This window comes from Lethenteron reissneri, chromosome 49, assembly GCF_015708825.2.
Source record: "Lethenteron reissneri isolate LAM-NWPU_2019-01 chromosome 49, ASM1570882v1, whole genome shotgun sequence".
Lineage (NCBI taxonomy): Eukaryota > Metazoa > Chordata > Hyperoartia > Petromyzontiformes > Petromyzontidae > Lethenteron > Lethenteron reissneri.
Window position 1 is genome coordinate 10,188,908 of NC_083827.1, and position 13,828 is coordinate 10,202,735.

The 13,828-nt window shown below is 56.7% G+C and overlaps 1 protein-coding gene across 1 annotated transcript in view; it reads right to left on the reverse strand.

Moving 5' to 3' along the window:
• Positions 1 to 10,507, reverse strand: part of LOC133354879 (cadherin-2-like) — a 28,032-nt gene extending 17,525 nt beyond the window's left edge. The window contains 5 exon segments of the mRNA XM_061572031.1: positions 500 to 646; positions 2,654 to 2,781; positions 3,428 to 3,494; positions 5,847 to 6,017; positions 10,439 to 10,507. Of these exon segments, the coding sequence (XP_061428015.1) occupies positions 500 to 646; positions 2,654 to 2,781; positions 3,428 to 3,494; positions 5,847 to 6,017; positions 10,439 to 10,492 (567 nt within the window). The 5' untranslated portion in view covers positions 10,493 to 10,507.
• Between the last annotated feature and the right edge of the window lie 3,321 nt (positions 10,508 to 13,828).

The window sequence follows — 13,828 nt, forward strand, 5'->3', positions numbered from 1 at the left end:
GCACTTGCCCCAACAGTCTGCGCAGGCTATTCGGGGGACCTTTGTCTTGTGTGACGGTGGTGGCGGCGGAGAATGGACAGCAGGGAGTCTGATGAGTGATTGGTGGGAAGGGGCGCGGACACAGACGGTGATGCGAGGCCTCGGTGTGGGCCCATGGGTGTCTGACGAGGTGAGTATGTGACGAGGTAAGTGGGTGTGTCACGGGGTGAGTGTGTGACGAGGTGAGTGTGGGTGTGACGAGGTTAGTGGATGTGTCACGGGGTGTGGGTGTGACGAGGTGAGTGCGTGATGAGGTGAGTGCGTGTGTGACGACGTGAGTGTAAACGTGGTGAGTGCGTGACGAGGTGAGTGCGTGACGAGGTGAGTGTGTGACCAGGTGAGTGAGAGTGTGACGAGGCGAGTGGGTGTGTCACGGGGTGAGAGTGTGACGAGGTGAGTGCGTGTGTGACGAGGCGTGACGAGGTACGTGTGGGCGTGTGATGAGGTGACGGCCCCTGACCGTGACGAGGTGCTTGGGGAAGGGTCCCCTGTCGTTCTCGGGCACGCTGATGGGAGGGATCACCCAGTCGCGCTTCTGGCGCCGGGAGGCGTCCCCACCTCGGCTGAGCTCCCTCCACGAGAACACGCGCTCGCGGGCACCCACAGGCTGGCCGCCGTCAGCAGCATCGACGGCACAACAACAACCATCATCATCAGCAGCAACAACAGCAGCAGCATCAGTAGCAGCAGCATCGTCATCATCATCAGCAGTAGTAGTAGCAGCAGCAGCATCATCAGCAGCATCAACAGCACAACAACAACCATCATCAGTAGCAGCAGTAGTAGCAGCATCAACAGGACAACAACAACCACCATTAGTAGCAGCAACATCATCATCAGCAGCAGTAGTAGCAGCAGCAGCATCAGCAGCAGCATCAACAGCACAACAACCATCATCATCATCAGCAACAGCAGCAGCAGAATCAGCATCAGTAGCAGCAGTATCGTCATCATCATCAGCAGCAGTAGCAGCAGCATTATCAGCAGTAGCATCAACAGCACAACAACCATCATCAGTAGCAGCAACATCATCAGCAGCAGCAGTAGTAGCAGCAGCATTATCAGCAGTAGCATCAACAACCATCATCAGTAGCAGCAACATCATTAGCAGCAGTAGTAGCAGCAGCATTATCAGCAGCAGCATCAACAGCACAACAACCATCATCAGCAGCAGCATCATCAGCAGTAGTAGCAGTAGTAGCAGCAGCAGCAGCATCAACAGCACCACAACAGCCGTCATTATCAGTAGTAGAAGCAGCAGCAGCATCAGAACGACCACCAACACCACCATCATCATCTTCCGGACAGTGATGAGCAGCTATAGCGTCATTGTCACGACAATAATCATCATCAGCCAGCAGCATAACCACAATCATCATCACGACAATCAGCATCATTTATCATTATGATGACAATAATAATCATCATCAGCATCATGACATCTTCAGCAGAAGAAGTAACATCATGCCGATTATCTGACGCATCAGTGTCATCATCAGTACAATTATCATCGTCACGTTGACTATTTGCAACCTCGCCACTCTCATCACAATGTTCTTCATCATCCTGGCGATCTGTATCGTGACCGTCGTCATCACGCCCATCGAGGTGCCATATCCTTGCTTAACAGTAGAATGTTGTACAGCAAATGTGAACCAACATCATCTGTGCCTTTGGAATGAGATACAGCGTTGCCCCCTTTCCATGCGTGGGGTTTTCTCCGCGTGCTCCCGGCTTCCCCCCACGTGTTTGCACGACTCCAGTAACGGGGTGAAAGCCTCTGAATGTTGAGAGAAGCGATGAGGAATCGTTGGCGGCAGGAGGCCGCTCACCGCCTGGCAGCGACCTCCCAGCCCGTGTCTGTGGTTCCTCCTCGGCGATTGTGAGCTGCGATTTGCATGGACGACGACGACGCTACACAAAAACTACTCGCGAAATTGCGTGCTTAGATTGCGCGTTTAGATTGGGTGTGTTAGATTGTGTGTGTTAGATTGGGTGAGTTAGATTGTGTGTGTTGGATTGTGTGTGTTGGATTGTGTGTGTTAGATTGCGTGTGTTGGATTGTGTGTTAGATTGTGTGTGTTAGATTGTGTGTGTTGGATTGTGTGTGTTAGATTGCGTGTGTTGGATTGTGTGTGTTAGATTGTGTGTGTTAGATTGTGTGTGTTAGATTGTGTGTGTTAGATTGCGTGTGTTGGATTGTGTGTGGTAGATTGTGTGTGTTGGATTGTGTGTGTTAGATTGGGTGTGTTAGATTGTGTGTGTTAGATTGTGTATGTTAGATTGTGTGTGTTAGATTACGCGTTTAGATTGGGTGTGTTAGATTGTGTGTGTTAGATTGTGTGTGTTAGATTGTGTGTGTTGGATTGTGTGTGTTAGATTGGGTGTGTTAGATTGTGTGTGTTAGATTGGGTATGTTAGATTGTGTGTGTTAGATTGCGCGTTTAGATTGGGTGTGTTAGATTGTGTGTGTTAGATTGTGTGTGTTAGATTGTGTGTGTTAGATTGTGTGTGTTAGATTGTGTGTGTTGGATTGTGTGTGTTGGATTGTGTGTGTTAGATTGCGCACTTAGATTGGGTGTGTTGGATTGCGCGTTTAGATTCGTCCACGTGCCTTAGAGTCGCGGCGACCCGGTGGGGGCCCGTGGGGACGCGGCTCCGCGGGGGAGCAGCGCTGCGCCCCGCGTGGCGTCCGCTCCACGTGCGCACCGCTCACGTTCCCCGAGCACGTGACCACCTCCACTGCGGGGGGAGGAGGGAGTGTCAACGTGACGGAGGGAAGGGGGGTCAAGAGGTCACGCGGGTGACCCGCTCACCTACCGCTTGAGTAAAAATGGGATGAAGAAAAACATGACCACAATTCTTTTGTGCCGGGAATCCGCGGCGAGATAAAAACCCCGCTTAGAAATCGACAGCCTCCCACTTACGTCGGAAAGGTTCACGTAGTAGCGATACATTAGTGAGAAAGAAAGAAAGCAAGCAACCGAACAATACAGGGAAAGCGTGAACGGAATTTATCGGGGAGCGCAGCGTCATAGCTCAGCCGAGCTGCTTCACGCCGGGTTCCGTAAAACGGGAACTGGGATCTCCAACGCGGACGCGACATTCCGACGGATCGCCGTGTTCCTCGCGAAGAGACCGCGTGCGCCGCTCCAGAGATGGAATCCTCTGGCGCACGCGCCGTCCCCGAACTGGAGGAGGGCCTTTTGCTCGTGACTCGGAAGAGTTGGCAGCTGCGAGTCTCAAGTTACGGGGGATCATCATGGGGAGACGGAGCCGAATCAACGACTCGCACGTGAGTGGCGCGTTCTGGACGCAGGTGACAAACGCCGGGACTTGCTCGGCAGACAGGGGTGCGAGAGAGAGCCCAGAGGGGCTGGGTTCGTACCCGGGTGCAGACGCTGTCCTCGACTCGGAGCTTCGAGGACGCGGCGCGCACAGACTCCGAGCAAGGCCTGCAGATTCACACAAAGACAACGATCCCCCGTATAGCCTGTAACAGACTGTTGGGGCAAGTGCTGTTAGCGAGCTCCTATGAAGGCCGGAAAGATACACGAGGGAGTGGGTGGCCAGCACCACGCCCGACCGCCTTTGTCTCCCCAGTGGCGATGTTTACACATCGCACCAGGTACTCATATGAGGCTGAGTCGACCTAGGGGAGGTCCAAAACCGGTTGAGATAATCGTCGCCGGCGTTCCCCGTGAGCGGGAATCGAACTCGGATCACCAGGTTCTTAGCGCAGCGCAGCGCTAACCGCTGCCCCACCGCTCCACACCACGCAGACAATCCACAGCCACACACGCGCACAATGACAAAGACCCCCGTGTAGCCGCATGGAGCCTATGGGGGCTAAGTGCTGTTAGCGAGCACCTATTGAGGCGGGAGTCGGGGGAGGGGGGCACGTTGATGGCCCCACTGTGAGGGCCGGCTGGGGCGAGCCTCCCGGTTGTGCGCGCTGGTGCAGGCGAAGTCTCGAGACGTCGGACAAGAGGCGCATTCAGACGCAGGCGAATCCGACCCATCGACACAAAGACACGCGGGCGGGGACGCGCAGGGACACAAAGACAACCGCGTCGATTCGCACAAACGCGGACGCGCTCACGCGCCGCCGCATTAGAAATGCACGAAGACAAAGATCCCCCCCGCATAGCCTTGACAGAGTGTTGGGGTACACGCTGTTAGCGAGCACCTATGCAGGCCAGCACGGTGCACGCTCTGGTGGGTGGCCAGAACCACCCCTGACCGCCTTTGTAGATACTAATTTGAGGCTGAGTCGACCTAGTGGAGGCCCAGCAACGGTACAGATATTCGTTACCGGTGTTGGCCGTGAGCGGGTTCGTAGCGCAGTGCGCTAACCGCTACACTACTGCTCCCCACAGACACACACGCACAGGGACACTGACATACACACCACAGACACGGCCGGTACACAAACGCAAAACATACAAACGGACACATGCCGCACATACACACCGACACACTCCGTCTGCCAGAGCGGCCATCCCAGCCCCGTCAATATATAACAACCTGCACATCGCACCCAGTATTTTATATATTGCACCCTGCACATCGTACCCAGCTCCCTGCACATCGCAACCTCGTTTCCGACAACCAGCACCATGAATCCTGCACCCCGCATGCCAGGGTCTCGTGTCCCCTCGCGTCCCTCCACCGCTCGAAGTCGACACCCACACTCCCTGCACCCCCTGCATCTCGCATCTCCCCGCGCCCCCCTGTTTCCCCGTGTCCCTCTGGACACCACGCCCTGACATATCAGCGCCCTGCTACGGCTATTCACGTATCACATGCGCCTGCATCCTACCTAACTATGCCCTGCATCACTCTACGCTGCATCCCTCCACTCTGCCTCTCTGCGCTCACGCTGCACCCTGCTTCGTCTCTTCACGTGCCCCCCACCTGCGCATTCTAAACTACGCATCCCTGCGCCCTGCCTCTCTGCGCCCAGCACGGTGCACCCCTCCATCCCTTGTCTCTGCACCCAGCGCAATGCATCGCCTCTACCCTGCACAGCTCACCCTGCACCGTGCACACTCTGAACGCCGCGCCCTGCACACCGCGCGCGCTGCGCCCTGCAAATCGCACCCCGCTCAGCGCACCCCGCTCAGCGCACCAGGGATGGAGGGGGAGGTGTGCGCGCAGCGTGACCACGACGATGATGATGGCGGTGACCCGCAGATGATGATCATGATGAGGACCGCCACAACGATGCTGATGATGATGATGATGACCATGGCAACAGCGGTGTTGATAGTGGTGAGGATGATGATGGTGGTGGTGTTGATAGTGGTGAGGATAATGATGGTGGTATCGATGATGATGATGAAGAGAGCGAGAGCGCTGGTGACGATGGTGATGAGTGTGATGATGATGATGGTGGCGGTGAAGATGGTGGTGATGATGATGGCGGTGATGGTGGTGATGATGATGATGGTGGCGGTGAAGATGGAAACAGCGAGAGCACTGGTGATGATGGTCATGGTGATGATCGTGGTGGTCGTGATGATGGTGGTGGTAATGATGGTGGTCGTGGTGATGATGATGGCGGTGGTGGTGGTGATGATGGTGGTGATGGTGGTGATGATGGTGGTGATGATGGTGGTGGTGATGATGATGGTGGTGGTGATGATGGTGGTGATGTTGGTGGTGATGATGGTGGTGATGATGGTGGTGATGTTGGTGGTGATGGTGGCGGTGTCGATCACCGAGCCAGGCGGCGCTCGCCGCAGCAGCACAAAGGAGGGGATCGCGGGGAGCGAATCGGCACCAGACGAAGTCTCCCTCCTCACCTCAGCCAGCACCGCCAGGGCCCACAGCACCCACGGGGCACGCATGGTGCTGCCAGGGCCCCTCGGCGGAGCCCGCGGGGGGCAGGGAGACGCGGGGCCCCCGTGATGAAGAGCGAGAGCTCCCCGCTCCTCTCTCCTCCTCCTCCTCCTGCTGCTGCTGCTGGATTTCGACTGTGGTGACGTCACCGCATTAAGATTCAGTCCGCATCAGAAAATCGTCGCGCCTCTCCCCCCAACTCCTACTCCCGCCCACCCCCTCCTACCATGCCCCCCACCCTACCCCCTACTCCCATGCCCCCCCACCTCCTACTCCCATGCCCCCCCACCCCCTACTCCCATGCCCCCCTACTCCCATGCCCCCCCACCCCCTACTCCCATGCCCCCCCCCCACCCCCTACTCCCATGCCCCCCCACCCCCTACTACCATGCCCCCCCCCACCCCACCCCCTACTCCCATGCCCCCCCCACCCCCTACTACCATGCCCCCCACCCCACCCCCTACTCCCATGCCCCCCCCCACCCCCTACTACCATCCCCCCCACCCCACCCCCTACTCTCATGCCCCCCCACCCCCTACTCCCATGCCCCCCCACCCCCTACTCCCATGCCCCCCCCACCCCCTACTACCATGCCCCCCACCCCACCCCCTACTCCCATGCCCCCCTACCCCCTACTCACATGCCCCCCTACTCCCATGCCCCCCCACCCCCTACTCCCATGCCCCCCCACCCCCTACTCCCATGCCCCCCCCACCCCCTACTCCCATGCCCCCCTACCCCCTACTCCCATGCCCCCCTACTCCCATGCCCCCCCACCCCCTACTCCCATGCCCCCCTACCCCCTACTCACATGCCCCCCTACTCCCATGCCCCCCCACCCCCTACTCCCATGCCCCCCTACCCCCTACTCACATGCCCCCCTACTCCCATGCCCCCCCCCCACCCCCTACTCCCATGCCCCCCCACCCCCTACTCCCATGCCCCCCCCACCCCCTACTCCCATGCCCCCCTACCCCCTACTCACATGCCCCCCTACTCCCATGCCCCACCCCACCCCCTACTCCCATGCCCCCCCACCCCCTACTCCCATGCCCCCCCCCCACCCCCTACTCCCACCGCCCGAGTCACTTCGTCCCCCGTCTCCTCGGCCCCCCAGACGCCTTCCCGTATCTCATCCTCTTCCCGTCCCTGCGGCTTCTCGCCTGCCGCTGTCTCAGTCCCACAATCTCTCCATCGACTCGCCCTCGCTCCGACCGCCAATGCTTCCCAGCCCCCCTTTGTCTCTCTCCGTGTATAAATCTTTTCCACTTCCATTGTCTTGTCTCTCCTGAACCCCATTTACCCCTCCTCTCCCCCACCTCTCCAGCTAACGATGTCGACCCTTCTGCACCCAAACCCAGCGCCCAGCATTACATAACAGGGGCACTTATCACGCGGTGCACACATCGTACATGACAGACACATCACTCGTCGCAAAGTACTGTACACACATCATACATGACAGGAAACATCACCCATCGCTCTTCACCCAATCACGCACAGGCCCGTCCATCCGTCAGACAAAACACACCAGCCACACATCTCGCATTGCGCATGGACCATAACCCATCGCGTCACACATCACGCACTACAAAGCACACAACACCCATCACGCAACCTTCACCACACCACCTGCACCATCGCGCATGACCGCCAGCGGGAGCGGTTCGAATCCCAGCGGCCGCCCCAGTTATTTCCGTGCGTGCAACGTCCGCGATAGCACTCAGTGCCCTCTCCGTCACAATGGAGGTCACGTGTGTGCAGGCGTCAGGGAGACACGTTTGCCCGATTCGAAAATGACTTCGCGAATTCCTCAATTGGCATTTCACAAAGCAGCAGCAGCAGCAGCAGTCATCGCCCCTACTGGCAGACTAATGCCCCAGGTCGCTCTCTTGGCAGACGAGACTCCATCCCGAGTTCTTGACTTCTCACCACATCGTTAAACAAAATCAACTGAACACGTCACCAATCACAAAATAAAACAAAGACAAAGATCCCCCGTATAGCCTTAGAGGACTATTGGGGCAAGTTATGTTAGCGAGCACCTATGAAAACACGAAGGGGTAGGTGGCCAACAACACGCCCTGCCGCATTTATCTCCCTTGTGACGATGTTCACACATCGCACCAGGTACTCATTTGAGGCTGAGTCGACCTAGGGGAGGCACGGGACCGGTTCAGGAACATCTTAACTGGTGATGGCCGTGAGCGGAAATCGAACTCGGGCCGCCGGGTTCGTAGCGCAGCGCGCAAACCGCTACACGACCGCTCCCCATCACAACACAAACCATCACACACCCAGCCAGTGGGGGGTCACGCTCCCACCCCTCAGCCGACCACTCGCTCCAGCAGCACCAACCTCGACCAGACCCCAGCGGCAGCACCAATAGGAGCAGCACTAGCTCCAGCAGCAGCAGTACTAGCTCCACCAGCAGCAGCAGCACTAGCTCCTGCAGCAGCACTAGCACCAGCAGCAGCAGCACTAGCACTAGCACCAGCAGCAGCAGCACTAGCACTAGCACCAGCAGCACTATCACCAGCAGCAGCACTATCACCAGCAGCAGCACTAGCACTAGCACCAGCAGCACTATCACCAGCAGCAGCACTATCACCAGCAGCAGCACTAGCACTAGCACCAGCAGCACTATCACCAGCAGCAGCACTATCACCAGCAGCAGCACTAGCACTAGCACCAGCAGCACTATCACCAGAAGCAGCACTATCACCAGCAGCAGCACTAGCACTAGCACCAGCAGCACTATCACCAGCAGCAGCACTAGCTCCTGCAGCAGCAGCACTAGCACCAGCAGCAGCACTAGCTCCTGCAGCACTATCACCAGCAGCAGCACTAACTCCTGCAGCAGCAGCACTAGCACCAGCAGCACTATCACCAGCAGCAGCACTAGCACTAGCACCTGCAGCAGCAGCACTAGCACCAGCAGCACTATCACCAGCAGCACTAGCACCAGCAGCAGTAGTACTAGCTCTAAGCAGCAGCACTAGCACCAGCAGCACTATCACCAGCAGCAGCACTATCACCAGCAGCAGCAGTACTAGCTCTAAGCAGCAGCACTAGCAGCAGCAGCAGAAATGCCAGTCAGTACAAGCAGCACTCTCAGTACGAACAGCAGCAGTATCAGCAGCAGCAGCAGTATCAGCATCAGCAGCAGAGGCGTCCATGCCCCGTGCGTCCTTGGCGTTTGATCCTCGATCCCGCGGGGGGGATGAGAGGAAGGTGGGGGGGATGAGCGATTGCGATAGAGTTTGGATCAATTTCCTAGAACCCTCCCCCCAGAGAGGGGGGAGTGGGGGGGGTGCAGAGGGTCGCAGTCACAAAGACAACCGCGTCGCCGCAGCCCGACTCGACACCTCGACTACTTTGCACCACCCGCCCACTCCTCTACTCCACACCCCACCCCTCCCCTCTACTCCACACCCCCACCCCTCCCCTCTACTTCACACCCCCACCCCTCCCCTCTACTTCACACCCCCACCCCTCCCCTCTACTCCACACCCCCACCCTCCCCTCTACTTCAACACCCCACCCCTCCCCTCTACTTCACACCCCACCCCTCCCCTCTACTTCCACACCCCACCCCTCCCCTCTACTTCACACCCCCCCCACGCCACAACCCACCCCACCACCCACCACCCCACCCCACATCCCCACCCCCACCCCACACCCCCACGCCTCTACTGTTCTACTGCATACCCCCACCCCACCCCACACCCCACCCCACACCCCCACCCCACACCCCACACCCTACCCCTCCCCACACCCCACACCCCCACCCCTCCCCACTCCCCCACCCCACACCCCACCCCCCACCCCTCCCCACTCCCCACCCCACACCCCCACCCCACTCCACACCCCCACCCCACACCCCCACGCCTCTACTCTTCTACTGCACACCCCCACCCCACCCACACCCCCCCCACACCCCCAGCCCTCTACCTTCTACTGCACACCCCCAGTACACACCCCCACCCCCCCACCCACACCCCACCCACCCCACACCCCACCCCCACACCCCCACCCTCCCCACTCCCCCACCCCACACCCCCCACCCCAACCCCACAACCCCCACCCCACCCCACACCCCCACCCCACACCCCACCCCCCACCCCTCCCCACTCCCCCAACCCCACACCCCCACCCACCCCACCCCACCCCCCACCCCACGCCTCTAACTCTTCTACTGCACACCCCCACCCCACCCCACAACCCCCCCCACACCCCCAGCCCTCTACTCTTCTACTGCACACCCCCAGTACACACCCCACACCCCCACACCCACACCCCACCCCACACCCCACCCCACACCCCCACCCCTCCCCACTCCCACCCACACCCCCACCCCACCCCCACCCCACCCCACACCCCCACCCCACCCCACACCCCCACCCCTCCCCACTCCCCCACCCCACACCCCACACCCCCACCCCCCCACCCCCCACCCCACGCCTCTACTCTTCTACTGCACTCCCCCAGTCCACACCGACGCCGCCCCAGGCGTGGCGGAGCGGCACGTGAACCGCATCACCCACGAGTCACCTCGAGCCCCTCCATGGCAGACGTCTGCTGACAACCATGGGCGCTCGACAGCATAGTGATGGTGGTGGTGATAATGGCGAACATGATGGTTGTTGTGGCGGTGATAATACTGTATCGATGATGGTCGTGCTGGTGGTAACGATGGGGATGATGATGGTTGTGGTGGTGATGATGGGGATGATGATGATGGTAGTAATGACAGCGATGATGATGACGGTTGTGGTGATAACGATGGGGATGGGGATGATGTTGGTGTTAGTAGTGATGGGGATAATAATGATGGTTGCGGTGGCAATGATGGGGAGGATGATGATGGTTGTGATGGCAATGATGGGGATGATGATGATGTTGCTGGTAGTAGTGATGGGGATAATGATGATGCTTGCGGTGGTAATGATGGGGATGATGATGGTAGTAGTAATAAGAGCGATGATGACGGTTGTGGTGATAACGATGGGGATGATGATGTTGGTGGGAGTAGTGATGGCGATAATGATGATGATGGTTGCGGTGGTAATGATGGGGATGATGGTTGTGTTGGTAATGATTTGGATGATGATGGTTGCGGTGGTAATGATGGGGATGATGGTTGTGTTGGTAATGATTTGGATGATGATGGTTGCGGTGGTAATGATGGGGATGATGGTTGTGTTGGTAATGATTTGGATGATGATGGTTGTGGTGGTAATAATGGGGATGACGATGGTTGCGGTGGTAACGATTTGGATGATGATGGTTGCGGTGGTAACGATGGGTATGATGATGGTTGTACACGCCGTACACACACGTGCACACTGCTGCCCTGTGTATTCACACAGGGCTCAGTTGCCTAGCAACCTGCGCTCCGCACTAATCGCTCCCATTGATCCGCGACCGCTCCCCGCACGCGGCTCCCTCGAGCCCTTCAGGCAGGGGGCGCCTCTCAGATACCCCACACGGGGGTACCCCCCCCCCCTTGGGACCCCGTACACATACACAGGGATATCCCCTTGGGACCCCATACACGGGGGTATCCCCTTGGGACCCCGTACACAAGGGATATCCCCTTGGTACTCCCACACGGGGGTCGCCTCTTGTGCACCATGGGTCCGCTCCGCAGGGGTCTGTTCGCATCCTCTGTGAGACACCGTAATCACGGCTTCCACGTGGGCCCCCCCATACACAGGGGGTCCTTGTATCCCCTTGGGACCTGAACAACACGCAGCAGTGTTGGCGTGGCGGTGAGCAGACAGCGCTACACTGCTGCTGGCGATGATTCTCGTGCTGCTGCCGATGGTGACGTTGCTGCTGATGACAATGACACTTACTCTTCTGCTGATGATGATCATGATTATGACGATGGTGCTGATGACAATGACACTTACTCTTCTGCTGATGATGATGATTATAACGATCTTGCTGATGACAGTGTCACTTACTCTTCTGCTGCTGCTGATGATGATTATGACGATGCAGCTGATGACAATGACACTTACTCTTCTGCTGCTGATGATGATGATTATGACGATGGTGCTGATGACAGTGACATTTACTCTTCTGCTGATGATGATGATTATAACGATGCTGCTGATGACAGTGACACTTACTCTTCTGCTGATGATTATAACGATGGTGCTGATGACAGTGACACTTACTCTTCTGCTGCTGCTGATGATGATTATAACGATGGTGCTGATGACAGTGACATTTACTCTTCTGCTGCTGATGATGATTATAACGATGGTGCTGATGACAGTGACATTTACTCTTCTGCTGCTGATGATGATGATTATGACGATGGTGCTGATGACAGTGACATTTATTCTTCTGCTGCTGCTGATGATGATTATAACGATGGTGCTGATGACAGTGACACTTAATCTGCTGCTGCTGATGATGATTATAACGATGGTGCTGATGACAGTGACATTTACTCTTCTGCTGCTGATGATGATGATTATAACGATGGTGCTGATGACAGTGACATTTATTCTTCTGCTGCTGATGATGATGATTATAACGATGGTGCTGATGACAGTGACACTTACTCTTCTGCTGCTACTGATGATAATTATAACGATGGTGCTGATGACAGTGACATTTACTCTTCTGCTGCTGATGATGATGATTATAACGATGGTGCTGATGACAGTGACATTTACGCTTCTGCTGCTGATGATGATGATTATGACGATGGTGCTGATGACAGTGACATTTATTCTTCTGCTGCTGCTGATGATGATTATAACGATGGTGCTGATGACAGTGACATTTACTCTTCTGCTGCTGATGATGATGATTATGACGATGGTGCTGATAACAATTACACTTAATCTGCTGCTGCTGATGACAATGACACTTACTCTTCTGCTGATGATGATGACGATGCTGCTGATGACAATGACACTTACTCTTCTGCTGATGATGATGACGATGCTGCTGATGACAATGACACTTACTCTTCTGCTGCTGCTGATGATTATAACGATGGTGCTGATGACAATGACACTTAATCTTCTGCTGCTGATGATGATTATGACGATGCTGCTGATGGTGATCATGATGATGCTGCTGATATTGCTGCTGTGATTTATGATGACAATGGTGGTTATTTTTGCTGCTGATAACGACACTGCTGATGATGTTTATAAAGCTGCTGCTGCTGATGATGGTGACAATTATGATACAGTACTGTCTTTCAAGGTTACCACAACACGGCTGATACAACTGGTGATGATTGTGACGCTGCTGAAGGGTGTAGTTTTTGTACTCTTAGTTTTATATTCTTGGTTCTTTCGGTAAAGTCACGTAGAAGGGAAATTATAAAATAATATAATATATTATTATAACATATTATATTATTATATTATAATTTCTTATATTATTATATTATAAAATATTATATTCTTTTATGATTTGCCTTCTACATGAAATCAAAACTCTTAGTTTTATTTCCTGCCACTAGAGGCGCCCTCCTGCTCATCCCCCGTCCCCGGCCCCTCCCCCTCCTCGGCTCCTCCCCTCACCAGGCTCCTCCCCCTTCTTCGGCTCCTCCCCTCACTAGGCTCCTCCCCCTTCTCGGCTCCTCCCCTCACTAGGCTCCTCCCCCTCCTCGGCCCCTCCCCCTCCTCGGCCCCTCCCCCTTCTGGGCTCCTCCCCTCTCTCGGCTCCTCCCCCTTCTCGGCTCCTCCCCTCCCTCGGCTCCTCCCCTCCCTCGGCTCCTCCCCCTCCTCGGCCCCTCCCCCTCCTGGGCTCCTCCCCCTCTTCGGCTCCTCCCCCTTCTTCGGCTCCTCCCCCTCCTTGGTTCCTCCCCCTCCTCGGCTCCTCCCCCTTCTCGGCTCCTCCCCCTCCTCGGCTCCTCCCCTCACTAGGCTCCTCCCCCTCCTCGGCTCCTCCCCTCACTAGGCTCCT